This window comes from Hylobates moloch, unplaced genomic scaffold (genome assembly GCF_009828535.3).
Source record: "Hylobates moloch isolate HMO894 unplaced genomic scaffold, HMol_V3 SCAFFOLD_23, whole genome shotgun sequence".
NCBI classification, from domain to species: domain Eukaryota; kingdom Metazoa; phylum Chordata; class Mammalia; order Primates; family Hylobatidae; genus Hylobates; species Hylobates moloch.
In genome coordinates this window covers 41,331,408-41,354,855 of record NW_026652298.1, presented here as the reverse complement: position 1 = coordinate 41,354,855, position 23,448 = coordinate 41,331,408, and the positions used below count along the sequence as shown (strand labels likewise).

Below are 23,448 nucleotides of genomic sequence, written 5' to 3'. Positions count from 1 at the left end.
GGGGTCCTATGGGGACGGGGGCGGCACCGCGCGTTCCGGCCCTTGGCCACCACCTGGGGAGGCGAGGAAGGCGAGACCCGGCCCAGAGGAGACAAGGTGGTCAGACCCCGGTCTCTGGACCCTCCCGCCAGCCCGCGGCAAGGGCCCTTCACAGCCCTCACACCCCCCGCGCACCTGCTGCGTGCCCGGCCGGAAGCCCCTCATTGGAGACCCTGGCACACCCGCAGAGCGCGAAAACAAGTGACTGCACGGATCAGTTCAGATAGTGACAGTGAAAGCACCCGAGGGCTTGCGGTGGTGACTTCTGGCGGGGGCGTCCTGAGGGTGCCCCACTGGAGCTGAGACCCCCCACGGTGCGAGGGAGGGATGGCTCGGGAATGGGGGTGCAAAGATCCGAGGAGCCTGGCAAGTTCCCTCGGGAATAAACTGGAGGCTGGAGGCGGCGGCTGCTGCAGCCCGGGGCAGGGGTGGGGCGTGCTAGTTTAGGTGGAGGACTCGGTGGGGACCGCTGGAGACCCCAGACGCCCCAGCAGGCTCAGGGCAGGAGAATGGAGGCCAATGGCGCCCTATCCTGGGGTCTCCTGGGAGCAAGGTCGGGGGAGGGAGCAGCTGTGGGGAAAGCAGAGGGGGTCTTTGCACCGGGAAAGAGCTACAGGGCTGAATGGGGCCCCTGAGAGTATCTGAATAGGAGTGAAACCAGCTGCTGTCCCAGCGTCCTGATGGGAAGCCCGGCTGGAGGGGCTGGTGTGAGGCCTGGGGTCAGCGGGAAGGAGGGTCAGACTGACGGCACCCTGGCTGGGTCCCGGAGTGGGGGTGGTTCTGTGCTTGCTGTGGGAGCGCCACTGGGTCTACCTGGGGTGAGCGCAGCAGCTCTTCTGTGTAAGTCTTACCCGGTACCTGGGTACTGACCAAAGAAGTTGCCCGGCGTGGGGCAGACAGGACGAGCCCCGTGAAGACAGTTGGGGCAACAGGGGAGCGGCGGTCCAACCTATCCGGGCGTCTCCGGTGCGTGGTCTGGCAGGCTGGCCCTCAGGCAGCAGCTTCCACCCCACTGCAAGCAGGCGTGGACCGCCCCCGATAGGGTTTTACCTCGTGCCTGGGGCTCTCACCCCACAGCAGGTGCCAGGGCCTTAGGCAGAGAACAAGCTGTGCTTGTGTTGAGTCCCAGCTGGGGCTGGAGCCGGACACACCCCAACCGCACAGGGCGGGCCAGACACACCCCAAGCGCACGGGGCGGGCCGGACACACCCCAAGTGCATAGGGTGAGCGTGGGAGTCAGGCATTTGGGTCATGCAACCCTGGCGAGGCCCAAGAAGCTAGCCCTGCCTGTGGGGCATCTGAGCAGGGAAGAGTGAGTGGAAGATATCACAGAAAGGCCAACCGTGGTCCTCCAAAGCTGTGACCCACCTACCCTCCCCCTCTGTCACCAGCCGTGACCCACCTACCCTCCCCCTCTGTCACCAGCCGTGACCCACCAACCCTCCCCCTCTGTCACCAGCCGTGACCCACCTACCATCCCCCTCTGTCACCAGCCATGACCCACCAACCCTCCCCCTCTGTCACCAGCCATGACCCACCTACCCTTCACCTGTGTCACCAGCCGTGACCCACCTACCCTCCACCTCTCTCACCAGCTGTGACCCACCTACCCTCCACCTCTGTCACCAGCCGTGACCCACCTACCCTCCACCTCTGTCACCAGCCGTGACCCACCTACCCTCCACCTCTGTCACCAGCTGTGACCCACCTACCCTCCACCTCTGTCACCCCACCTGTGCCGGGCAACTTTGTCTGTCTCCACCATGGCTGGTGGCAGCTACTTCCCCACTGGTCTCTCCACCCCTCTCCCATCTCCTTTTCTCCCCAGGGTGCAGCGGGGTCATTTTGCCCTGCAGTCGTGGTCCTGTTCTTCCCAGGGCCCTGTCCATTCTTTGCTGCAGTCTGCACAGCCCTGAGTGCCTGGCACGGCTGGCGCACAGCCTCGCTCTATACCTGGCCCCTTGAGGATGAAGCTTCAGCCACACTGGCCTTCCTCTGGGGCCAGGAGATTGCCCCATCCCTCACCTGGAGCACTCCTCCCTTCACCTGGAGCACCCCTCCCTTCACCTGGAGCACTCCTCCCTTCACCTGGAGCTCCCCTGCAGCACCCCTCCCCTGGAGCACCCCTTCCTGGAGCATTTCCTCATGTGGAGTACCCCTCCCTTAGAGCACCCCTCGCCTGGAGCACTCCTCTCCTGGCCCCTTGCCTGGAGCACTCCCTTGCCACCTGTACCTGGGTGACTACTTGCCTTTCAGACCTTGGCTAACGTATTCTCCCCTAGGTGCCCTCCCTCAGGTGGACAGGGCCACAGACTGGTGTCGTCACCTCCCCAGCACCAAGGACCTTGTTTTCTCAGCGTGTGTCTGCCTGGTGTCTGATGGTGCGTTTGATGAGCTATTGGCTGACTGTGCCGGCTGAGGGTCAGGGTGGGGTCTTCAGCCCCACCACTCTGTCCCTGGGCACGGAGCCTCCAGCTCAGTACGTCACAGGTGCATGGCAAATTTGGCGAATGAGGGAGAGAGTGATGCGTCAGCAGCATGAAAGGTGACTGGCACCAGCAGTTTGGATCACCTCCTGTGGCCGGAGACCCATTGTAGAGGACACCTTTGGAGAACAGCTCCCACCCCAGACGGAAGTGGCTTGGACAAAGGGGGCTGCGCAGCAGACTTTGGTCTCCTCTGGGGGATGTGGATACCGCTCAGGCCTGCACCCCTCCATTGGTCCTGGAGACTGATATGGGAGGCGGTATGTGCCTGGGCTCCGATGGGCACCTGGGGCACCCCTCACCTGGAGAAGCCTCATCCAGAGCACTCCTTTCCTGGAGCACCCCTCACCTGGAGCACCCTCACCTGGAGCACCATCACCTGGAGCACCCCTCACCTGGAGAGCCCCTCCCCTGCAGAACCCCTACCGGGAGCATCCTTCACTGGGACCACCCCTTGCCTTGATGCCTGAGCACTGAGGAGTCTCCCTCAGGTGGCTGGGAGGGCACTCTGGAACCATGGGGATGAGGACCAGAGGCTGCTGGTACATCTTGCCCTGAGACTTTGGAGGACTGCGAGGGGACCCACATTCACTTCAGCTCTGCACCTGTGGTGAGATCACCACACTGGAGAGCAAAGCGATTGCTCCGGGGGCCAGATGGCCACACCACCATCCCCCCCCACACTGCCCCTGCCCCCTGCCCAGAGCACAGCCCGAGAGCACCCGGGATCATCCATGTGAGGCAGCAGGCTGTGGGTGTGTTTGGCCGTCCCGGCCCCTCCACAGCCAGAATGGGCACCCATAGGCATGAGAACCTCACAGCCATTGGGGGTGCCCTGAGTGCCATGGGCGGTGGGATTTCTCTGATGCCCTCCAGCTCTGCTCCCTGCCTGGCCCGCCCCCTATCAAGGCTAAGGATGACTCAGGGCGCAGCCATCACCGTAGCAACACGCGTCGCCTAGCAATGGCGGTCTCCCGGCAACGGTTGTCTCCTAGCAATGGGATATTTTCCTGGGCCTTGGCTGGAACCCGGCAGTTATTTTTAGCTCCGCAGCAAATCAGTCGGCAGCTGCATTTTTGGCTCCTTGAAGAGATGCGAGGTGTGTGTGTGTGGGGGGGGTGGGTCTCTCGGCAAAGGGAGGAAAGCAGCCCGAAGACAGGAATCTTGCTGCTGTGGGCCTGGAGGGGCAGGCCTGTGGGTGGGCGAGGGCGGATCCTGCCTGTACAGGGGGGCAGGTGGCCGGTGGAGGGGAGCCAGGGGTTGTGCAGGCTGCCTGGATGAGTTGGCAGCTAGGACTATGTCCTTGATGGGCCCCCAAGCACCCTGAGTCTCATAGGTCAGCTGGGTAGAGGGGACGCAGGCCAGTGCTCACAGTTGCACTATCAGAGCGTGTTTCTGGGTGGCCCATGGTCTGACAGGCTCTTGACACCCACTGCCCCTCAGTTGTAGGAGCCATCTTCACTGTCCCAGACCCCAGCTCCACCCAGGGAGGGGGCAGCAGGGTGGCCAGCAGAGCAGCACGTTTGGCCAATCCCATGCAGGGCTCAGCTGGGGACACAGGAGGGGCTGGCTTCAGGTCAGCCCACACCTCTCTCCTCGCTCCGCTGCCAGTGAACGGAGACACAGGTGGGGGTCTTGGCCTGCGATCTGACCCTTCTTTCTAGGCTTCCTCCCCATTTCCCAGGGGACTCTGTTCGCTGGCACATCCAAACTCCCCAACTCCCTCAGGGCCGATGGCCTGAGTGGGGCCAGCCTTACCCGCCTCCCCTTTGCAGCAGCTCAAAGACTCTGAGGCAGATGGAGCTTCAAGCAAACAAGGAGCCCCCGGGGCTCACCCTTTGTGCTTCCTGGTTTACTCGAAGTTCCATCTGCCTCAGGGCCTTTGCCCCTCTGCTCCCCAGGGTTGGGGCTCCCTTCCTGCCCCCTCCCATCAACTCCCCTCATCCTTGGTGTTGCTCCCCCAGGGCCCCAGCCAGCGCAGCTCCTGCCCTGGCTGTGACAGCTCCTATTCTGTGCCTGGCACTGTGGTTTCCCCATCGAGTTGTTCGGCACTCCGTGGGGCAGCCACCTGTCCGCAGCCGCTCCCCTGCCGGACGTGGGGCTGCCTGTGCCAGGCAGTGATGGGGCCCAGTTCATGGCAAATGCAGCACTGGTGTCCTCCACCAGCCAGGACCTGTGTTTGGGGGGAGAACGCAGTGGCCGAAGGTGGGAACCATGTGGCAGTGACCAGGGTCTCGACCGCCCCCACCCCAGCATCCCCTCAGGCTGCAGCTCCAAGGGCCCTCTGGGCAAGCGAGGAACAGAAACCAAGTCTCAGGCTTCGGGACAAGCTGTGAGGCTGGCTGCCCTGCCTTGGGCTGAGGGGCCTTGTGATATGGCATCTGTGTTTGGCCACGGCCAGGCTGACCCGCAGGCGGGGGAGATGATTGCCCCAGCCTCTGCAGTCTCCAGGGGCAGCCTCAGGCGCCAGGCCCAAGGTTCCAGAAACAAAGCCTAAGGGAAGTTCTTCCTTCTCTCTGACTTGAGTACGTCTTGCTGCTGTCGTTCTTGTTCTGACTTGGGGTGGAAATGGAGAGAGGCCCCTTCTGGGGTTTCAGGGCACTGGAGGGTCTGGGGCTTGGGGCACTCGAGGGGGCCCCCAAACAGCACAGACAGCCGGGGCATCACCTAAGCTTGGGGATGCCTTCCAGGCACTCCTCTGCCCAGCCACCCCCCACTTAGTCTGCTGGTATTTACTGAGCACCAGCACCCTGGCAATTCGGGTCCTGTACCCATAGCCACTGAGGCCAGACTCGGCCTTCCAGGCCCCTCCTGTAGGCAGCAGAGCAACCACTGACGCCAGGTGCTTTCCTGGGTGGGGCCAGGGGCTGAGGAGAAGGGGTGTGTGTCCAGGGCTTCTCCTGTGGGTGGCTGCATTGGCACCGGATCCCCAGAGATGAGGCTGGGGAGGAGGCAGGGACGCCCGGGGTTGAGGCGTCAACTTGGGGCCAGGCATGTGCCCTTCCAGACCAGGTCACCCCAGGAATCCCTCCCTCCAACCACAGACACTAGCCCCTCTGGGGGAGGCCTGGGGAGAAGTCCAGGGCCCAGGCTGTCAGGAGGGTGTCTGGGGCTGACCCTCACGCCGCCACCAGAGGGCGCCTGGAGCCCACCGTGCCGACCCGGGGTCGGCTGCTGCCGTCCGACCCGTGTGCCTCTCCCCACCTCTGCGAGCACCTCATGTGCCCAGCCCCAGGCCGAGTCTACCGTTTAACCTTTACGATTTTTATATTTTCTTTATTTTTTAATTTTTGTTGAGACAGGGTCTCCTCTGTCGCCCTGGTTGGAGTGCAGTGGTGCAATCACACTCACTGCAGCCTCACCCTCCTGGGCTTAAGAAATCCTCCTGCCGCAGCCTCCCAAAGTGATAAGACTACAGGCATGAGGTGCTGCACCCAGCTAATTTTTGTACTTTTAGTGGACTTGGGGTTGCACCGTGTTGGCCAGGCTGGTCCTGAACTCCTGATGTCAAGCGATCGTCCTGCCTCAGCCTCCCAAACTGCTGAGATTACAGGCATGAGCTGCCACGCCTGGCCTTAATTTTTATGTAATTAATTAATCAATTAATTTTTTTGAGACGGATTCTCGCTCTGTCACCCAGGCTGGAGTGCAGTGGCGTGATCTCAGCTCACTGCAACCTCCTCCTGCCGAGTTCAATCGATTCTCCTGCCTCGGCCTCCCGAGTAGCTGGGACTACAGGCGTGCGCCACCACACCCAACTAATTTTTGTATTTTTAGTAGAGACAGGGTTTCACCATGTTGGCCAGGCTGGTCTCGAACTCCTGACCTTGTGATCTGCCTGCCTTGGCCTCCCAAAGTGCTGAGATTACAGGTGGGAGCCGCTGCGCCTTGCCAATTTTTATTTTTAATTATAAGGTATACATCATAACATCTACCATTTTACCCATTTTAAAGTGTGCAGTTCCATACTGTTGAGTAGGTTTATGTTGTTGTGTAATCAAGCTCCAGCATTCTGTCCCCATTAAGCCCCAACCCCTCATTCCCCTCCCCAGCCCCTGCTCCACTTTCTGTCCTCATGACCGTGACGACTCTAAGGTGACTCACAGAAGTGGAATCCAACAGTGTTTGTCCTTTTGTCTCTGGCTTATTTTGCTCAGCACATAAGCCTCTAGGCTCATCCAGGCTGTAGCGGGTGTCAAGGGGCCAGAACTTTGTTCCTTTTTATGGCTTAATAATGGACCCACCACCAGAGGGCGCGGTGGCTGACCCTATAATCCCAACACTTTGGGAGGCTGAGGTGGGCGGATCACCTGAGGTCGGGAGTTCAAGACCAGCCTGACCAATATGGAGAAACCTCGTCTCTACTAAAAATACAAAATTAGCCAGGCATGGTGGCATATGCCTGTAATCCCAGCTGCTCAGGAGGCTGACGCAGGAGAATCGCTTGAACCCAGGAAGTGGAGGTTGCAGTGAGCCAAGATCGCGCCATTGCACTCCAAACTGGGCAACTGGGCAAAGAGTGAAACTCCATCTAAAAAAAAAAAAAAAAAGCCTGGGCGCGGTGGCTCACGTCTGTAATCCCAGCATTTTGGGAGGCCAAGGCGGGGAGTCACAAGGTCAGGAGATCTAGACCATCCTGGCTAACACAGTGAAACCCCCTCTCTACTAAAAAAGAAAAAAATACAAAAATTTAGCTGGGTGTGGTGACGGGCGCCTGTAGTCCCAGCTGCTCAGGAGGCTGAGGCAGGAGAATGGCATGAACCCAGGAGGTAGAGGTTGCAGTGAGCCAAGATCGAGCCACTGCACTCCAGCCTGGGTGACAGAATGAGATTCCGTCTCAAAAAAAAAAAAAAAAAAAAAAATTGGACCCACTGCACTTGCTTGTCCACTCAGCTGCAGACAGGCCTTTGGGAGGCTTCCACCTTTTGGGGATTGTGATGGCTGCTTCTGACCTGCACCTCGCCCAGAGCAAGGGGCTGGCGGAGCCCAGTAGGTGCCTTGTTCCTCTTTGGCCTGGGAGGGCCCTGGGGTTGAGGGAGGGCCTGGTCAGTGGGATCCAGCCTCCCACTGCCACTGGGCCATCTGGCCTCATCTGTCTGACTGCCACTGGTGAACTCATCTGTCCACCATGAGTTTCGAGCGCCGGGTGGCAGGAGGTTTGAGGGCAGGGGATGGACTGTTCACATCTTCAGGGTGCACAGTCTATACTGGTCCTTGCAGGCCCCGGCTAAAGCTTCCGCCGTCCGTAAGGGGTTCAGTATGTAGTCGGACCCCTTTGCTTGTGCCTTAGGCCTTCTGTGATCTGACCTGTCGTCCCCACCCACCACCCATGCCCTGGGGTTTCAATGGGCTGCCAAGAGCTCCTTCCTCAGGCCCTTGACCCAGGCTGTCTGCTCTCCCCCATTCTCTCCCTGTCCACCTGGCCAGCCACTGCCCACTCCCTCCCATCAGGCCAACTCAGCGGTCCCGGCTGCTGGGAATCCCACACTGCCCCAGACTGAGGCTACAGTGTTTGCGAATCGCCTGTTTCTGCTTGTTTCGTCTTGGTGGGTGGGGGCTGCTCCTGTGCCCCAGGAGTGTCCTCCCAGCTCCTGTGTCTCCATGTGCTGCAGGCCTGCAGGGGTGCCCGTGGCTGCTCCATTCACGCCCCTCCAGGAGCCCAGTCTGGCCTGGGGTCAGTCATCCGGCAACCATGGGGTGCCGCTAGGTCTGAGGAAAGGGGCCTAACCCTGCGGGCTGCGTGCTCTACAGCAGGACCCCCTTACCAAAACCCAAGGCCTGGCTCAGCGCCAAGGCGCAGCCCCCAGGCCAGGCCCTACCCGCCTCTGAAGTCACGACCCCTCTCCTCTGGAGCTCCACCTGCCTGTGGGGAGGGGTCAGCAGGACCGGACCGGGGTGGGAGGGATGTGGCCAACAGGCCCAGGTCCCAGTGTTAGGAAGGACTAGGCCCGACCGCCCGATCGGGGGCGAGGCGGAGCCACCAGGTGGACCACCTTCCCTACTGCCACCCCGAGGTTCCAGTGGACCTCAAAACCCCGGCTCCATCAAGGGCTCTAGGACTCCGATCGGGACGGCGCGGGGGGCGAGGCCAGGGTGAGGGCGCGGCGAAGGGGCGACGCACAGCGCGGGGCGGGCAAGGAGCCTCCCTTCGGCGCCGAGGCCCCCCCAACCCCCGAGGCGCTTGGACCGTGGGATAGTCCTCCGGCGGCGCCCGGGCTCCGGTCCCGCCCCCGCCCCGCCCCGCGCCTGCTATTGGCGGAAAGTTCAGGGCCGCGCCGCGATTGGCCGAGACGCCGCAGGCCCCGCCCCCTTCCCGACCCGCTCCAAGGCGGCGCGGGCTGTGGGGCTGCGCGGCAGGCGGAGCGGCCGCGGGCTTGGGGGCTTCGCCGGGGCCGGGCGGCCGGCGCCCCCGGCTGCTCCCGCCGCCGCCCGGACCCACGCCCCGCCGGGGCAGCGGTGGTGAGAGCCCCGACTCCCCGGACGCCGCCCGCCGCGCCATGGGGTTCCCGGCCGCGGCGCTCCTCTGCGCGCTGTGCTGCGGCCTCCTGGCCCCGGCCGCCCGCGCCGGCTACTCCGAGGAGCGCTGCAGCTGGAGGGGCAGGTACGGCCCGGGCGAGGGGCTGTCCCCGCACTTGGGACGGGGTGCGCTGCGGCCAGGACCCCCCAGGCGCCTCTCGGAGCGCGCAGAGCGCTGGGCCGGTTTCCCCATCCGCGAGGCGGCCCCGGGAGGGAGCGGGGGCTGCGCCGGGCGGGGACCCGCCCCCGTCTCAGCGCCCCGTCCCGTCCTGTCCCCAGCGGCCTCACCCAGGAGCCCGGCAGCGTGGGGCAGCTGGCCCTGGCCTGTGCGGAGGGTGCGGTTGAGTGGCTGTACCCGGCTGGGGCGCTGCGCCTGACCCTGGGCGGCCCCGATCCCAGAGCGCGGCCCGGCATCGCCTGTCTGCGGCCGGTGCGGCCCTTCGCGGGCGCCCAGGTCTTCGCGGAGCGCGCAGGGGGCGCCCTGGAGCTGCTGCTGGCCGAGGGCCCGGGCCCGGCAGGGGGCCGCTGCGTGCGCTGGGGTCCCCGCGAGCGCCGGGCCCTCTTCCTGCAGGCCACGCCGCACCGGGACATCAGCCGCCGCGTGGCCGCCTTCCGCTTTGAGCTGCGCGAGGACGGGCGCCCCGAGCTGCCCCCGCAGGCCCACGGTCTCGGCGTAGACGGTGAGTGGCGGTCTGGGTGGACAGGGTGGGAGTCCCGAAGTCTTACCCTGCCTGGACTTGGCGGGAATGTGCCTTGTCGGCCCCACTGCAGAGGGAAAAAGTGAGCTCCAAGGGTTGAATGGGCTTGTCAGGCCACACAGCCTGGGACTGCTGGGGAGGGATGGCCTTCCCGCCCTCCCTTCCGGATTCATCTCTGGAAAGAGCTGGCAGGGGCAGAGTGGAGGGAAGGGGAGGCCGGGCAGGGCAATCCTGGGCCTCTGGTTCCTGAACGGTTGGGGGAGGAGATGGTGGGGGCAGAATCAAACCCTCCGGCCAAAGCTGTCCGGAGCTCCCTGGCCCAGCGGTGACCTCTCTCCCCTCCCCCAGCCCAACCAACAAAAGTCCACTGTGCAGCCCGGTCACCATGGAGACGCCGCCCGCCTCCCTGCAGGGCACCAGGCCCAGCTCTTGGCTCTCCTGGAGCTTGGCGCCTGACCCTGAAAGGGATGGGCTCTCACTATTCTGCCCCCTGGCCCTGGGCCAGGGACCCCAGACCACCCTTCCTCTGCCCCCACTTCCTATCACCCTAGCTGGGCTGCTGCTCTTCAGACCTCAGATCCGGGAAACTAGAGGGGTCCCAGATGCTGGGGTGCATATGTCAGATGGGAGTGCAGGAGGGCGGCCCAGGACAGCTGATCGCTAGGCACGGCCCCCAGGCTCATGTCCGTGTGCATTCCTGCCTTGGAGATGCGCACCTGCAAGTGTGTTTCCTGAGTACAGGTGTCGCCGAGGGTGTGCACACCTGCTGTGTGGCTCCCTGGGACCACCAGGTGCCATCAGGCCCCGAGCGCGTGCTCTGCTCATTTGCCTGCTGCCTCCTGCCGCCTGTGCGGACAAGGGATGGGGCCTGGGGTGCTGCTGGGAGAGGGCAGGGCCTGTCCTCACCACCCCCTCTGCATGCCAGGTGCCTGCAGGCCCTGCAGCGACGCTGAGCTGCTCCTGGCCGCATGCACCAGCGACTTTGGTGAGTGTCCCCGCCATGGGGGGAGCCTGGAGCCTGCCTTCCCCTGAATGCCCACCCCAGCCACATGCCTCCCCACAGTAATTCATGGGATCATCCATGGGGTCGCCCATGATGTGGAGCTGCAGGAGTCTGTCATCACCGTGGTGGCCGCCCGTGTCCTCCGCCAGACACCGCCGCTGTTCCGGGCGGGGGGATCCGGGGACCAGGGGCTGACCTCCATTCGTACCCCCCTGCACTGTGGCGTCCGCCCGGGCCCAGGCACCTTCCTCTTCATGGGCTGGAGCCGCTTTGGGGAGGCCTGGCTGGGCTGTGCCCCACGATTCCAGGAGTTCCGCCGTGCCTACGAGGCTGCCCGTGCTGCCCACCTCCACCCCTGTGAGGTGGCGCTGCACTGAGGGATCGGGTGCTGGGGAGGGGCTGGTAGGAGGGAGGGTGGGGGGCCCACTGCTTTGGAGGTGATGGGGACTATCAATAAGAACTTTGTTCACACAAGCTGCTGTGGACCTGGTCTCCTGTGTCCAGCCCAGCCTTGGGCCTGCCTTGCAGCTGTGAGGATGGCTCCAATTCCTGCCTCCCAGCGGGAGAGTGAGGCTCAGGGGAATGGTATCTTGTTCAAGACCATTTGGCAACTGAGAGGGAGAGCAGATGTCAGGAGGAGCTACACCCACATTCCGGGGAGGGGCCGCTGCTGGGTGGGGGGCACATGGGGACCTGCACTCATGCAAGCTTCTGCTCTGCTGCATCCACCAGCCCCGTCCTCGCCCACACCCTTGCCCGCTTCCCTGGCTGGCTCCCACTTGCCTCCTGTGCCGGGTGCTTCTGGGGCTCAGCAGGAGAGGAAAGGGGCAGAGGAGCATAGGGTCCCTCGGGTATAGTGGGGGCAGGCGGGCGCACAGCGCTCTGGCTCTGAGCCAGGCCTGTGAGGGAAGGGGCTGCAGGCTGGCAGGGTGCCGACTTCCCCCGTGGCCGCTGTGAGCCCACAGAGTCATCCTTGGCCCTGTCCCGCCCTTGGGGAAGAATGGGCCCCTCTGTCCTCAAGCCCCTTCGACGTGCTGAGCATCCAGACGTGGCGAGGAGCCCGGAGGGTGTGGGGTCCCCTCTGCAGGGTCCTGCTTGTGCCCATTTCCGGCGGGCGGGGTGCACAATGGGGTCTCTAAGGACCGTTTCCCGCCACTGGCCCCATTGTCACTGTCTCCGCCTTCCTCCTTGGCCTTTCAGCCGCATAAAGGGCCAGTGAGGTTTGGGACAGCCACAGCCCAAGGCCCCGAGGCTAAAAGCCCCTGGATGGGGGTGTTCCAGGACCCCTGGCCCTGTGCGAGCTGCCTCCTCTCACCCCAACTCCTCGGATCCTGGGAAAGAGACAGCCACGGCTCAAGGGCCAGGGACCCCTGGGCTGAGCCCCAGAAATGGCTTTCCATTCTCGCCTGGGCCAGGGGTGGGGGTGGAGGCCAGAGGCCCTGCCCAGGCAGACGAAGTCCCCAGCTTTCAAGGGGGAAACAGGCTGTGTGAGGGACACGGCTGTGCAGGGCCCACAAACATGGTCTTTTCTCCAGGTTAGCAGATGCAGATGCCTGATGAGTGCCATGCTCTCTGTGGACACCTGGGGGGTCACCTCCAGCGCCGCCCTGGGACGTCCACAGGGCGGGTTGTCTGAAAGCTGCACGTGCAAGGGGCTTACCCTTTCACACAGATGACCTGTCTGCCAAAGGGCTGATGAGGATAGGTGAGGAGCGCAGCTGCTGGGCGTCATGCACTGTGGGGGTTCTCCCACCTTCTGCCCCACCTCAGGTTCCCTGCTGCTTCTCTCCTCTCCCCAGACTCCTAACTGTGGCATGCTGAGGGCTCAGGCACAGGACCGCTCCTCTGGGGCCCACAGCCTTCCATCCATCTGCCCCCAGCCCAAACACTTCCGCAAAGACTAGAGGAGGAGGTAGCCCGTGTGCCCTCTGCACCACCTCCTCCACTTCTGTCTTGGATAGGCTTTCCCATGGGCCGAGCAACCCCCTCACCTTTGGCACCTGCCCTGATTCTCTGGCCAGCTTCCTACAACCTCTCCTCTTCAGCCACACCCAAGTCCACCTGTTCACAAACTCCCTGGGCTGGGCCCTGGCCGAACCCTGGCTTCTACCCACCTGTCTCAGAAGTGCCTGAGCCTTGCACCTACAGACCCTCCCAGAGAAAGCCCTGGCTTTGCAACCACCTGTTTTCTCATGAGACACAGGCAGACGCAGGGCCACAGGAGTGCCACGGTGCCTGAATGGGTCTTGGAGCATTAGACCATGGGCTTCATGCCTGCCCTGGGGATGGGTGGCCAAAGTAGCATGGGAGATAGGGAGACGGTGTGGGTGAGCACGTGAGCAGGAGCTACAGGAGCCTGGGGCCTGTGGATCACAGACACCTCCAGGCAAGTGCCAGTTCACACAGGTACAGGTGGCTGCAGAGTGCCCGAAGGCCAAGAAGCAGAGTGCCTGGTGTGGACGCGAGAAGAGTGGGGAGGCCGGGCGCGGTGGCTCATGCCTGTAATCCCAGCACTTTGGGAGGCTGAGGCGGGCGGATGACGAAGTCAGGAGATGGAGACCATCCTGGCCAACATGGTGAAACCCGTCTCTAATAAAACACAAAAAATTAGCCGATGTGGTGGCACGCATCTGTAATCCCAGCTACTCGGGAGGCTGAGGCAGGAGAATGGCTTGAACCCGGGAGGCAGAGGTTGCAGTGAGCCAAGATTGCGCCACTGCACTCCAACCTGGGCGACAGAGCGAGACTCAGTCTCAAAAAAAAAAAAAGAAGCGTGGGGAGTGCACGCTAGAGTCCAGTTAGGTGCATTCATCCAGTAAGCCTCCTAGGTAACTGCTCTAGGTGCAGGGAATAATGCAGGCAGCAGGACAGGAATGGGCGCTGTCAGCTCCCCCTAGAGCTCAGTGTACACCCTTCCTTTCCTGGGAGGGCCGTTCCAGGCCCCCAGGAGACAGGACACGCTGAGCTGGGTGGGGCTGGGGCCAACATGTGGGCAGGCCTGTGAGACACTCTACACTTGGGAGCTGGGGACTGTGGTCTGGGGCATACCCATGTCTGGAAGCAGCCTCTGTCCCCGCAGGGGCTCGACCCCAGCCACGGATGGCTAAGGAGGAGCTAGGCCAGGGCACGCACAGGCAACCCCCGACATTCATGGGTGTCCAGCCCTATCCTGCGTGTGGAGGTCGTGGCCCAGCTGCCTGACCCAGAGCTCGGCTCTTCCACGTGCGCCTCCCACCCCCAGCTTCACAAGGTCACCTCCAGGAACTCAGTCTTTTTGTGTGTCGTTTTCTGGAGAAGGAAGGTGATCTCCCCACTCCCGGGGCTGTCTGCCTTCCCTGCAGCTGGGCAGGCGCCAGAGGCCCCCGCCTGTGACATCCGGCTTTCCTCCCACCACACTCGCCTGAGAGCCAGCATCTGTCTTCTTGGGCCTGCTCAAGCTCTCCTCCGTGTCAGCCCCTCCTCCATGCACTTCTCCCTCAGACCCCAGCCCCCCATCCCTTCACCGCCCACTGGGGCTCATCGCTCAGGCTGTAGGAGGGAACTGGAAGGATGTCCTCCCGGGGTCTGGCTGGCGCTGGGTGTCCGAGTCAGCGGAGCGCCCCCACCAGTCTCCCCGAGGCAGAGTCACGGGGGTGCTGGCGCCTGGACGCTGTCTCATCCCGGGGAGCCGCTTTCCCACCGGCTCCCTGGGCTCCAGCCGCCCCACGCGAGCCCCCGGCTGGTTCTGGGGCCAGGACCGCCCTTCTCCAAGGCAGGCTTCCTTTCCTTCCACGACAAAGACGCGCAGCCCCGTTTTCCTGGGGCTGTAGCCCGTGAGATCGCCGGGTGTATCCCGACTCCCGCCGGGACGTGCGCTCCCCCAGGGCAGGGCCGGCCTGTCCCCTTCCGCGGGTCGCCAGCAGCCAGCACAGGCCGCAAACAGCGGTCCGCAGAGCGGACCAACGGAGCCGACCCTCGCAGGCTTGGAGCCGGACACGGCGGGGCAGAGCCCGCGAGGTTGCAGCTCGCCGGAACCCGCGGGAGGGCAGAGCCGGGCTGGGCGGAGCGCACAGCGCAACGGACCGACCGCGCGGGCTCTGCCGGCCTCTTCCGGTGTCGCGCGGCGGCTCCCGGCAGGAGGGAGAGGGCACACCGCCAGCCCCAGTCCAGGCTGCGAGGGCCGCGGACCCGAGCCGGGAAGGACCTTGGGCGGACGAGCCGCGCGCCCCGCAGCCATGGAGCAGGACGACCCGGCCGAGGCGCTGACGGAGCTGCGCGAGCGGCAGCTGGGCGCGCTGGAGCTGCTGCAGGCGGCGGCCGGCTCGGGCTTGGCAGCCTACACGGTGTGGGCGCTGCTGCTCCAGCCCGGCTTCCGGCGCGTGCCGCTGCGGCTGCAGGTGCGGGGCGGGGCCAGGCCGGGTAGGGGAGCTCGGCTGCCGCTCAGGGTCTCAAGGTCTGGGCGGGGCCGGGGTGAGCTCCGTCCCCCGTCGGGTAGTTCGGGCCGGGCTGCGGGCGGGGCGGGAACGGCCAGTGGACTCTCGCCGCCTCCCGGTCCAGGTGCCCTACGTCGGCGCGAGCGCGGGGCAGGTGGAGCACGTGTTGTCGCTGCTGCGAGGCCGCCCCGGAAAAACGGTGGATCTGGGCTCTGGCGACGGCAGGATCGTAAGTGCCCGCGTCGGGGTCTTCGCCGCCCCACACCGCCCACCTGCCGGCAGGCGCCCCTGCCCCCATCCTGGTTCCCACACTCTCGGTGCCCACAGGTGCTGGCGGCCCACAGGTGCGGCCTCCGCCCGGCCGTGGGCTACGAGCTGAACCCCTGGCTGGTGGCGCTGGCGCGGCTGCACGCCTGGAGGGCCGGCTGTGCCGGCAGCGTCTGCTATCGCCGCAAGGATCTCTGGAAGGTAACCTGGGGGTCCCTGGCCACCCGCTGACAGCCCAAGGTGCGGTTGACACCTGCGAGGGCTGGGGGCCGGGACTCGGAAGCTGCCATGACCCGGTGCCCACCGGCCTCTCCCCGGCTGGGGCGACTTCTCTTCCGGCAGGTGAGCCTGAGGGACTGCCGCAACGTGTCTGTGTTCCTGGCCCCTAGCGTGGTAGGTCCGGGGTTGCCAGCCCTGCTGGGAAGCCCCAGCCACACCCCAGGGTGTTTGCTGCTCTGAGGCCTGGGCCCGCCTGGTGGGTGCTAGGCTTGGGGCTGGGGGGGTGGGCGCGGCTGTTTTCTACCGGCCCCGTCCCCGCCCCTTCTACTCTGCTGTTCTCTCCCTCAGCTCTCGCTGCTGGAGGACAAGCTGCGGGCAGAGCTGCCTGCCGGGGCCCGCGTGGTGTCTGGGCGCTTCCCGCTCCCCACCTGGCAGCCTGTGGCCGTGGTTGGCGAGGGCCTGGACCGAGTATGGGCCTATGATGTTCCTGAGGGTGGGCAGGCTGGGGAGGCCGTCTCCTCGCGGATACCCATCCAGGCTGCCCCCAGACCTAGTTCTGTCTCCGTCCCGGAGGGCCCTGTTTCTCAGGCCAGCTGAGTGTTCAGACACGATAAAGACTCTGGGTTCTATCCTGACTCATGTTTCATGGGGGGCTGGGTGGGAGGGCTCCGTGCTTGCTGTGACGGGCTCTGCTCTGCTCCTTGGGAGACAGCCTAGTGGCTGCCGGTCCTTGGATGCTGGGGCTTGGCTGGAGGCACAGCCCCCACTTTCCAGGGGTCCCCTGCACCTGCTAGCTTCCTCAGCCTCAGGATTTCGTGCTTGTACCTGCTCAGAGGGACCATGCTTAAGTGACCTGCCCAGCTGTGGACAGGTCTGCCTCTAGCACCTGAGGCAGCCATCATCCTCCATTCCAGCCAGACCAGGGCCCTGGGGTCACACCCAGCTCCCTCTGCCCACCTGCCCAGGTGCTGGTCCACGTACTCCTGTAGCTCAGAAAGTTGCTCTTCAGCCATCGTGGCCCGGACCAGCAGCTGTGCCCGCTCCCGTTCCAGCTCTGCCTGGCATGAGGGTGTAAGCCATGAGCTGGGGCATGGCATGAGGAGGAGCCGGGGCCAGCCCTTGCCTCCTACCTGGGTGCTGCGGGAGAAGTCCCGGAGCTTCTGGTGGATCTGGGCCCAGGATGCAGCGTCCAGGCCCCTGTGAGGAGAGAGGAAAGGAGGAGTGGTTTTGAGAGCTGCTGTGGTGACAGAGGGACAGACCTGTGACCGTGCTGAGTCAGGTTCCCAGAGCCGGGAGGGGACACCTGGGAGTGAGTGAGGGAGGCATGGGCTTCCCCGTGCTCTTGTGGCCCCCCCCAGGCCTTGGAGCCATCCGTGTGTGGGGCCAGCCCGGGCCCAGGGGCTCTGCTGGCTGCTCGGGGAGGGCTAAACCACAAGGCCAGCCCAGACAGTGACCCCAGCATCAACAGGGATGCCACCCCCACATGGGTGTGCCCTAAACCCTGGGAAATGGTCCCTGGGGAGCCCTGCCCATTGTACAGCTGAGAACATGGAGGCCCAGAGGCAAGGGCTGGCCGGGTCACCAGGCAGCCTGCTCCCACCCCTGGAGTCCTCCAGGTCTCAGCAGAAACCTCCCTCAGGTGTGCTCTCCCTGATCCTCGGTGTTCAAGGCCAGCTCCACCTGCAGCAGCCCCTCTTCTCTTTCCTGTGATTGTCAGTGTCCCCGGGACCCACGGAGGGACCCCAGGGTGGGGATGTGCCACTGAGTGCGTTGCTGTGACCAGACCCTGTCTGGCCGGGGCTTGGTGGAGCAACTGGGGGCCCCAGGGTGCAGGCGTTGTGCTCTTTGCCCATCCCCCACAGGCCTCCCCCACACCCATGAGGGCACTCACTGTGGCTCTGACGTTCCCCCCTGGGAGGCTCCACCGGGTCCCTTCTTTGGGGATGAGAGTGGTGCCCCAGGCCCGCCGTGCTACAGAGGTTTGTGGTGGGGACGCTTCAGTTGGCTGAACAAGGCAGGCCCCTCAGAGGCCCGGGGCTGAGGTCTCTGCTGAGCCCAGGATGAGGCCTGGGGCAAGTTCTGGGGCCAAGGCCGGTGTGGGGCAGTGGGTGGGTGGGGGGACTCCTGGGCCTGGAGCTTCTGGGGGTCTCTAGCCTCACCTGGTCCTCCCGATGGCTGAAGTCAGTGACGAGGGGCACGGGCAGTGGTTCCAGGTCCAAGCTGGCTGTGTCAAAAATAGCTTGGGGGTTCCCAGGTGACCTGTCAGGGTAGGCCAGTGTCTGTCTGGGGCCACTCCTGCTGTACACCAAGCCTTTGAGGCACAGAGGCTTAGAGACCCACAGATGCCCGACACCTCCCATCCTAGCGGGGCCCACCTGTAGGCAACCAGCAGCTCCTCATGCCTGCGGCTCAGATCCACCAGCCTCTTGTGGTAGGTGCGGGCAGCCCGGGCCAGCTGCTGCTCACGGCTGCGGTGCGCTGCCCGGATGTCCTCCAGAGTCGCCTCCAGGAATGTCCGGAGGGCCGTGGTGGCTGGCGCCTGGCCTGCACCGTCTGCATGCTCCTGGAGGCGGCGGGCTGGGTCCGCATGGGGCCCACCCCCCATCTTTTCCAACCATCCCCCCACCCCAGCAGGCTGAGCAGTGCGGGGGTCCTGGGGTCTCCCTGAAGCTATCCAGCACACTCAGGCCAGGCTTGGGCTCCCTAGGCCTCAGGGTGCTCCTGCACGGCTCACCACTGCCTCCCGGGCACAGTGCTGCAGCCGCAGGACGTACTCGTCCTTTAGTTTCTTGAGCTGCAGCTGCAGCCGGGCGTTCTCAGCCTCTGCCTGGCGGAGCTGGCCTCGGCAGCTGCACAGCACCTGGGGTGGAAGCAGCCCTCAACCTGTGCCCTGAGAGTGGACCCCGGCTGAGCTTGTGGGGCCCCCACCCTCCAGGTCTCCAAGCAGGCAGGGCAGGGCCTCACCACAGCCTGTGTGGCCAGTCGCTGCCCGGCTGCCCTGGCCTCCTCTCGGGCTCCCTGCAGCTGCCGGCCCAGGGCTGCCCTGAAGACACGGGGGTGAGGCTCAGCAGGCCCACGATGAGGGGTTCTCTCTGCTCCGGGATGGGGCCCCAGGTGAGATGGCCACTCACACACGCGTCTCCAGTGCCTGCTGCCGGGCCTCCTGATGCTCCAGTGCCCACTTCACTTCTCCCTGCAGCTGCTTCTGGCCCCCCAGCAGCTGTGGGGCGCACAGGGCTGGCTGGATGAGACCCTAGGCTTGGGGTCTCTGGTGCTGCCCTCTCCCCTGAGCTAGGTGGCTGCACACTCACGCCACTCCCCAGCCTCTGCTGTTCGTTCTTGGGGTTCATGGCGTTCTTGGGCTGCACCTGAATGGAAGGGAGGGCAGGGACGGCTAAGGGGTGGGTGAGCCCCAATCTCGCTGAGGCCTCTGCTGAGGCTTCCCTCTGGCCTCTCCCAGTCAGGCCCTCCATGTGCTCATGGTGACCTGGAATCTGCGGTCATCAGAGTGTCCAGGCACCTGGGCTTTGTGTCTGAGCTCTTGGGCTGGTGCCCGGGGGTGCCTGGGGTCAGACTCCACTGGGACTGCACAGCCCTGGCTGGTGCGATCTCCATGCAGCTCCAGCTCCAGCACCCGGCTCTCCAGCCGAAGGATCTGTGGGACAACTGGCATGAGCGGGTGCACCTGGCTGCAGGCCACCTGGGGTAGGTGAACATTCACCTGGTGCACACTCAGGGGCACGCAGCACTCATGGGGCAGGCCGAGACCCACAGATGCCACCTGCGTGTGCACACCCATGCAGGGCACGTGTCCTGGGCCTGCACCCCCCTGTCCCCCGTGCACTGAGGCTGGTTCACATGGCTGCTCACCTCACTCTTCAGCTGGAAGATTTCAGCCTCGTGCTGCTCCTGTAGGTGGTGGGTTGTGATCTGAATGTCGACCAGCTCCTTGGAGATCTGTGGGTGGCCAGGTGAGAGGTGGAGTCTGTTGGGCCCTGCTGGCACCCTCCCTCCTCACAGCACCCTGGGGCCCCAGACCCACCTGCAGCTGCTGCTCCTTATTGAGCGCTAGATCTGGTGGGACCTCTGCTTCCAAGCTGGTGGCCCACACTGCGGTGCCCCCAGGAGCTCCTGGCAGCCAGTCCTTGGCTCGCAGCACAACCTGGGGAGGCACCGCCACCCATTCCCCAGTTGGGTCCCAGGCTGGGCTGTGGCGCCACTCTCATGCAGTCATCAGCCCCTCCTCCCTGCCTGGCTGAGCTGCGAAAGTCCCTCTCCTGGCTGAAATTAGACCCAGGGTGCAGGAACCTGCACCCTCCTGGCCTCTGGGGGAACGGGCAGACTTCAACCCCGTGGCAGGAGCGGCGAGTCCCAGAGGACTCACATTCTCCACCCGCCAAGGGGGAGGTCCAGGCCTGGGGCCTGTGGTGGCTGCGTGCTCCATAGGCGAGGGGACCCTGGCCAGCTCCGAGTCTGGTGCCGCTTCCACGCCTGGCCTCCCTATGGCTGCTGCTGCCACAAGCACTGCTGCGTGCGTTGCCAAGGCCTCTGTTGGTCCCAGGTGACTCCCAGGGCGCCGCCCACAGAGGCCAGCCAGACCGGTGGTTGCGGAGGAGGGAGGACAGCTCTTCCTCTCCGTGCCTCCGTTTCCCCATTTGGGGAATGCGGCCCAGCGCCCCCTGCACATACCCTGTGCAGATGGAACCAGGTGCGTGAAAGCGCCTAGCCTGGGCGCGGCGGACAAGCACGCGGAACGGAGCGGCAGCCCGCCCGCAGGATGCCCTGAGCTACACTCGCTGGACACCTTCTGTGTCCCTAGCAGTGCTGGCCGAGCCCCGGGACGGGGAGGTATATCTCTGCACCTCCGGCCTGAGAAGGGGGGAGCGACGTCCCCATCAGGGGCCGGAGAACTCGGAAACGACTGGCTCAGCCGAGGCGTCGGGAGGGCCTCCTGGAGGAGGTGACAGCGCCGGGCCTTGTGGTCTCATCGCGCGCAGGATCCGGGCCGGGCGGGGGCGGGGGCGGGGGCGGGGCGCGTCTGCGGAGGGGGGCGGTTGGCGGCTCCCGAGCCCAGCGCCGCGCTCAGTCCGGACCCCGTGACCGGCGGCCGAGGCCCCGCCTCCGTCTGTCTGTCCTTCGGGCCCTCAGCGCAGCCGTGCGGGTGAGGCGGGCGGCGGGTGAACGCTGCTGCCCGCGGTCAGGGGTCTTGCGGCGGCAGGGCGGGGGGCCGAGGGGCGGGGCCTGGGAGGAAGGCGTGGCCTCTGGGGACTGGGGCTCGGACTGGGGGCGGAGCCGGGGCGGGATGGGGACCGGCCGGGTTCCGCTCCTGCTGGAGCCTGGTGCGTGGAATTCCACGCGAGTGCCGGGGAGTTCCTGGGGAGCCGGGCTTCTCCTTTAGTCCCCAACGTGTTGACCGGGCCCGCTTCGCACAGCCCTTCCTAGGGTGTGGAGAGCGGGCCCCGCCCTGAAGGGGCACCGTGGGCTGGGGGGCCTGTTTTGGAGCAGGCACGGGTGGCCGAGCTCCGTGACCATGAAGGTCAAGGTCATCCCCGTGCTCGAGGACAACTACATGTACCTGGTCATCGAGGAGCTCACGCGCGAGGCGGTGGCCGTGGACGTGGCCGTGCCCAAGAGGGTGAGGGCAGGCCGCGGGCGGCAGGGACCCGGCCGTGCCCCCTACAGCCTCCCCGACCCCCCTGGCAGGAGCGAGCCCCCACGTGCTCTGCTCTCTGGAAGTCATTGGCGGCTGGGGTTCCTTGATTATCTCGGGGCTCCCTGAAGTTACGGCGCCTCTGGCCTCCGCCCTTTCGCTGCTGCCTGGCCGTCCCTGCACGCGCTGGGCGCAGTCACCGCCCGCTGGGTCCCCGCTCCCCGGCGCTCCCCGGGGCTCTGGCCGGCCTGGGGCAGTGAGCGCGGCGGATCTGGCGCCCCGATATGGAGGGAGTGGGCCACCGGGACCGTCTGTTATCGTCACTCCCGTCCCTTTCAGCTGCTGGAGATCGTGGGCCGGGAGGGGGTGTCTCTGACCGCTGTGCTGACCACCCACCATCACTGGTGAGCACCGGCGGGGCGGGGGGAGGCACCAGGACGCCGCCCTGTCCCACCCCGACCTAACCCGGCCCCCGCCCGCCCGCAGGGACCACGCGCGGGGAAACCCGGAGCTGGCGCGGCTGCGTCCCGGGCTGGCGGTGCTGGGCGCGGACGAGCGCATCTTCTCGCTGACGCGCAGGCTGGCGCACGGCGAGGAGCTGCGGGTGAGCGCGCGCTCCCAGGAGGGGCGGGGAGGGCGCCCCGGGTCCGCCTGCCCTCACAGGTCTGCCTGCTCCTCCACCGCAGTTCGGGGCCATCCACGTGCGTTGCCTCCTGACGCCCGGCCACACCTCCGGCCACATGAGCTACTTCCTGTGGGAGGACGATTGCCCGGACCCACCCGCCCTGTTCTCGGGTATCCGCAGCGCGGAGCGCGCCCCCACCCGGCCTCCCGCCGGCCCCGCCCCATCTGCTCTGACCCGCCCTCCCCCGCCAGGCGACGCACTGTCGGTGGCCGGCTGCGGCTCGTGCCTGGAGGGCAGCGCCCAGCAGATGTACCAGAGTCTGGCCGAGCTGGGTACCCTGCCCCCCGAGACGGTGAGCGGGCCTGGGCCCTCCCCTCCTCTCCCGTGGGCACAGCCCCCACGCTCCGCACCCTCACTGTGCCAGGGGTGCAGAGTGAATGCCCACCTGAGGGCAGACCGGGCAGGGGAGGCCAGGCCACCGGCGCGAGCACTTTCCCCGCTTCGTGGCCGCGTGCGCGCTCACCGAGCGCTCTTCCTCCAGAAGGTGTTCTGCGGCCACGAGCACACGCTCAGCAACCTGGAGTTTGCGCAGAAAGTGGAGCCCTGCAACGACCACGTGAGAGCCAAGCTGGCCTGGGCTAAGGCAGGGCCCCTTTCCCGCCGCGTCAAGAAGGGGCGGGGGGGAACAGGCTTTGCGGGGGGGCTCTCAGACAAGGCCCAATGGTGACAAGGGCCTGTGGTCACTCCAGAAGAGGGATGAGGATGACGTGCCCACAGTGCCGTCGACTCTGGGCGAGGAGCGCCTCTACAACCCCTTCCTGCGGGTGGCGTGAGTATTGCTGTTGTCCCGGGGCCTCCACCATTACGCTACGTGGACCCTTAGGAAGGTATCTGGGGACCGCGCGTTGGGCTGAGTAAGCATCTCTGGCTTGGGGGAGGCTGCTCATTAGGTGCCTGCCTGCCCGCCCACCCCTCGGCGCCATCCTCCCGCGTGGGCAGTGGGCCCGGCGCCATCCTCCCGCGTGGGCAGTGGGCCCGGCGCCTCACTGCACCCCTCCCTGCAGAGAGGAGCCGGTGCGCAAGTTCACGGGCAAGGCGGTCCCCGCCGACGTCCTGGAGGCGCTCTGCAAGGAGCGGGCGCGCTTCGAACAGGCGGGCGAGCCGCGGCAGCCACAGGCGCGGGCCCTCCTTGCGCTGCAGTGGGGGCTCCTAAGTGCAGCCCCACACGAGTGAGCCACCCAGACCCTCACAGGGCTGGGGCCTGCGTCCCTCCTCGTGACCTCGGCCAGCTGGACCCACGCGAGGGCCACCTCTGGAACCTTCTTCGAGGCCCTGGCCAGCCATTTGCCCAGCCTCGGGAGGTGGGCAAGCTGGTGCTTCCTGGGTGGACACACAGGACCACTCAGTGGGGCCCGTGTGGGCGCCGAGACCTGGGTGTCTGCGAATTGGGGCACACGGGGCCTCCGAACTACGAATAAAGCTTCGAAAGGCCGTTCTCAGTGTTGGCAGATGTGCCAGGAGAGGAGCTGTTTT

General features: G+C 65.4%; 4 protein-coding genes across 16 annotated transcripts; 3 read left to right on the top strand and 1 right to left on the bottom strand.

Annotated features, from left to right (window-relative positions):
- Window positions 1–8,725: 8,725 nt before the first annotated feature.
- On the top strand, window positions 8,726–11,216 carry METRN (meteorin, glial cell differentiation regulator). Its single transcript, XM_032145528.2, has 4 exons — window positions 8,726–9,126; window positions 9,321–9,721; window positions 10,665–10,724; window positions 10,803–11,216. Exons 1-4 carry the CDS (start codon window positions 9,023–9,025, stop codon window positions 11,117–11,119), a joined length of 882 nt encoding a protein of 293 aa, XP_032001419.1. The 5' UTR covers window positions 8,726–9,022; the 3' UTR covers window positions 11,120–11,216.
- Window positions 11,217–14,798: 3,582 nt separating this feature from the next.
- ANTKMT (adenine nucleotide translocase lysine methyltransferase) lies at window positions 14,799–16,323 on the top strand. 2 transcript variants are annotated; one of them, XM_032145526.2, is made up of 5 exons: window positions 14,809–15,118; window positions 15,279–15,383; window positions 15,482–15,622; window positions 15,764–15,814; window positions 15,989–16,321. In XM_032145526.2, exons 1-5 carry the CDS (start codon window positions 14,957–14,959, stop codon window positions 16,235–16,237), a joined length of 708 nt encoding a protein of 235 aa, XP_032001417.1. In that variant the 5' UTR covers window positions 14,809–14,956; the 3' UTR covers window positions 16,238–16,321. The 2 variants fall into 2 exon arrangements, with proteins under 2 accessions (XP_032001418.1, XP_032001417.1); XM_032145527.2 differs by lacking the exon at window positions 15,764–15,814 and having other exon boundaries at window positions 14,799–15,118; window positions 15,989–16,323.
- On the bottom strand, window positions 16,241–20,613 carry CCDC78 (coiled-coil domain containing 78). Of its 8 annotated transcripts, none has more exons than XM_058433889.1 (14): window positions 20,025–20,613; window positions 19,683–19,802; window positions 19,511–19,597; window positions 19,128–19,295; window positions 18,952–19,008; window positions 18,772–18,860; window positions 18,605–18,683; window positions 18,375–18,500; window positions 18,016–18,203; window positions 17,800–17,899; window positions 17,532–17,611; window positions 16,771–16,837; window positions 16,622–16,698; window positions 16,242–16,465 (listed from the first exon to the last, which is right to left on the bottom strand). In XM_058433889.1, exons 1-14 carry the CDS (start codon window positions 20,325–20,327, stop codon window positions 16,354–16,356), a joined length of 1,653 nt encoding a protein of 550 aa, XP_058289872.1. In that variant the 5' UTR covers window positions 20,328–20,613; the 3' UTR covers window positions 16,242–16,353. The 8 variants fall into 8 exon arrangements, with proteins under 8 accessions (XP_032001405.1, XP_058289872.1, XP_058289873.1 ...); XM_058433890.1 differs by having other exon boundaries at window positions 16,598–16,698; window positions 19,161–19,295; XM_032145508.2 differs by having other exon boundaries at window positions 16,243–16,465; window positions 16,598–16,698.
- Window positions 20,600–23,407, top strand: HAGHL (hydroxyacylglutathione hydrolase like). 5 transcript variants are annotated; one of them, XM_032145524.2, is made up of 8 exons: window positions 20,600–21,275; window positions 21,630–21,694; window positions 21,777–21,894; window positions 21,977–22,085; window positions 22,167–22,267; window positions 22,460–22,531; window positions 22,665–22,744; window positions 22,980–23,246. In XM_032145524.2, the coding sequence occupies exons 1-8, from the start codon at window positions 21,171–21,173 to the stop codon at window positions 23,146–23,148; spliced, it is 819 nt and encodes a 272-aa protein (XP_032001415.1). In that variant the 5' UTR covers window positions 20,600–21,170; the 3' UTR covers window positions 23,149–23,246. The 5 variants fall into 5 exon arrangements, with proteins under 5 accessions (XP_032001415.1, XP_058289878.1, XP_058289879.1 ...); XM_058433895.1 differs by having other exon boundaries at window positions 22,460–22,553; window positions 22,660–22,744; XM_032145523.2 differs by having other exon boundaries at window positions 20,602–21,275; window positions 22,457–22,531.
- The last annotated feature ends 41 nt before the right edge of the window (window positions 23,408–23,448 follow it).

What these genes read in the sequence shown, in the direction of transcription:
- METRN (XM_032145528.2), top strand. Translation starts at nt 9,023, where the DNA reads ATGGGGTTCCCGGCCGCGGCGCTCCTCTGCGCGCTGTGCTGCGGCCTC. An exon ending in CGCTGCAGCTGGAGGGGCAG is followed by an intron (nt 9,127 to 9,320) that starts GTACGGCCCGGG and finishes TCCTGTCCCCAG; the next exon opens with CGGCCTCACCCAGGAGCCCG. An exon ending in CGCATGCACCAGCGACTTTG is followed by an intron (nt 10,725 to 10,802) that starts GTGAGTGTCCCC and finishes GCCTCCCCACAG; the next exon opens with TAATTCATGGGATCATCCAT.
- ANTKMT (XM_032145526.2), top strand. Translation starts at nt 14,957, where the DNA reads ATGGAGCAGGACGACCCGGCCGAGGCGCTGACGGAGCTGCGCGAGCGG. An exon ending in GCCGCAAGGATCTCTGGAAG is followed by an intron (nt 15,623 to 15,763) that starts GTAACCTGGGGG and finishes CTCTTCCGGCAG; the next exon opens with GTGAGCCTGAGGGACTGCCG. An exon ending in TGTTCCTGGCCCCTAGCGTG is followed by an intron (nt 15,815 to 15,988) that starts GTAGGTCCGGGG and finishes TCTCTCCCTCAG; the next exon opens with CTCTCGCTGCTGGAGGACAA.
- CCDC78 (XM_032145508.2), bottom strand. Translation starts at nt 20,327, where the DNA reads ATGTGCAGGGGGCGCTGGGCCGCATTCCCCAAATGGGGAAACGGAGGC. An exon ending in CCCCTTGGCGGGTGGAGAAT is followed by an intron (nt 19,803 to 20,024) that starts GTGAGTCCTCTG and finishes GTGCCTCCCCAG; the next exon opens with GTTGTGCTGCGAGCCAAGGA. An exon ending in TCAGCCATCGGGAGGACCAG is followed by an intron (nt 17,612 to 17,799) that starts GTGAGGCTAGAG and finishes AAACCTCTGTAG; the next exon opens with CACGGCGGGCCTGGGGCACC.
- HAGHL (XM_058433896.1), top strand. Translation starts at nt 21,171, where the DNA reads ATGAAGGTCAAGGTCATCCCCGTGCTCGAGGACAACTACATGTACCTG. An exon ending in GTACCCTGCCCCCCGAGACG is followed by an intron (nt 22,268 to 22,456) that starts GTGAGCGGGCCT and finishes CTCTTCCTCCAG; the next exon opens with AAGGTGTTCTGCGGCCACGA. An exon ending in CCAAGCTGGCCTGGGCTAAG is followed by an intron (nt 22,559 to 22,979) that starts GCAGGGCCCCTT and finishes CCCTCCCTGCAG; the next exon opens with AGAGGAGCCGGTGCGCAAGT.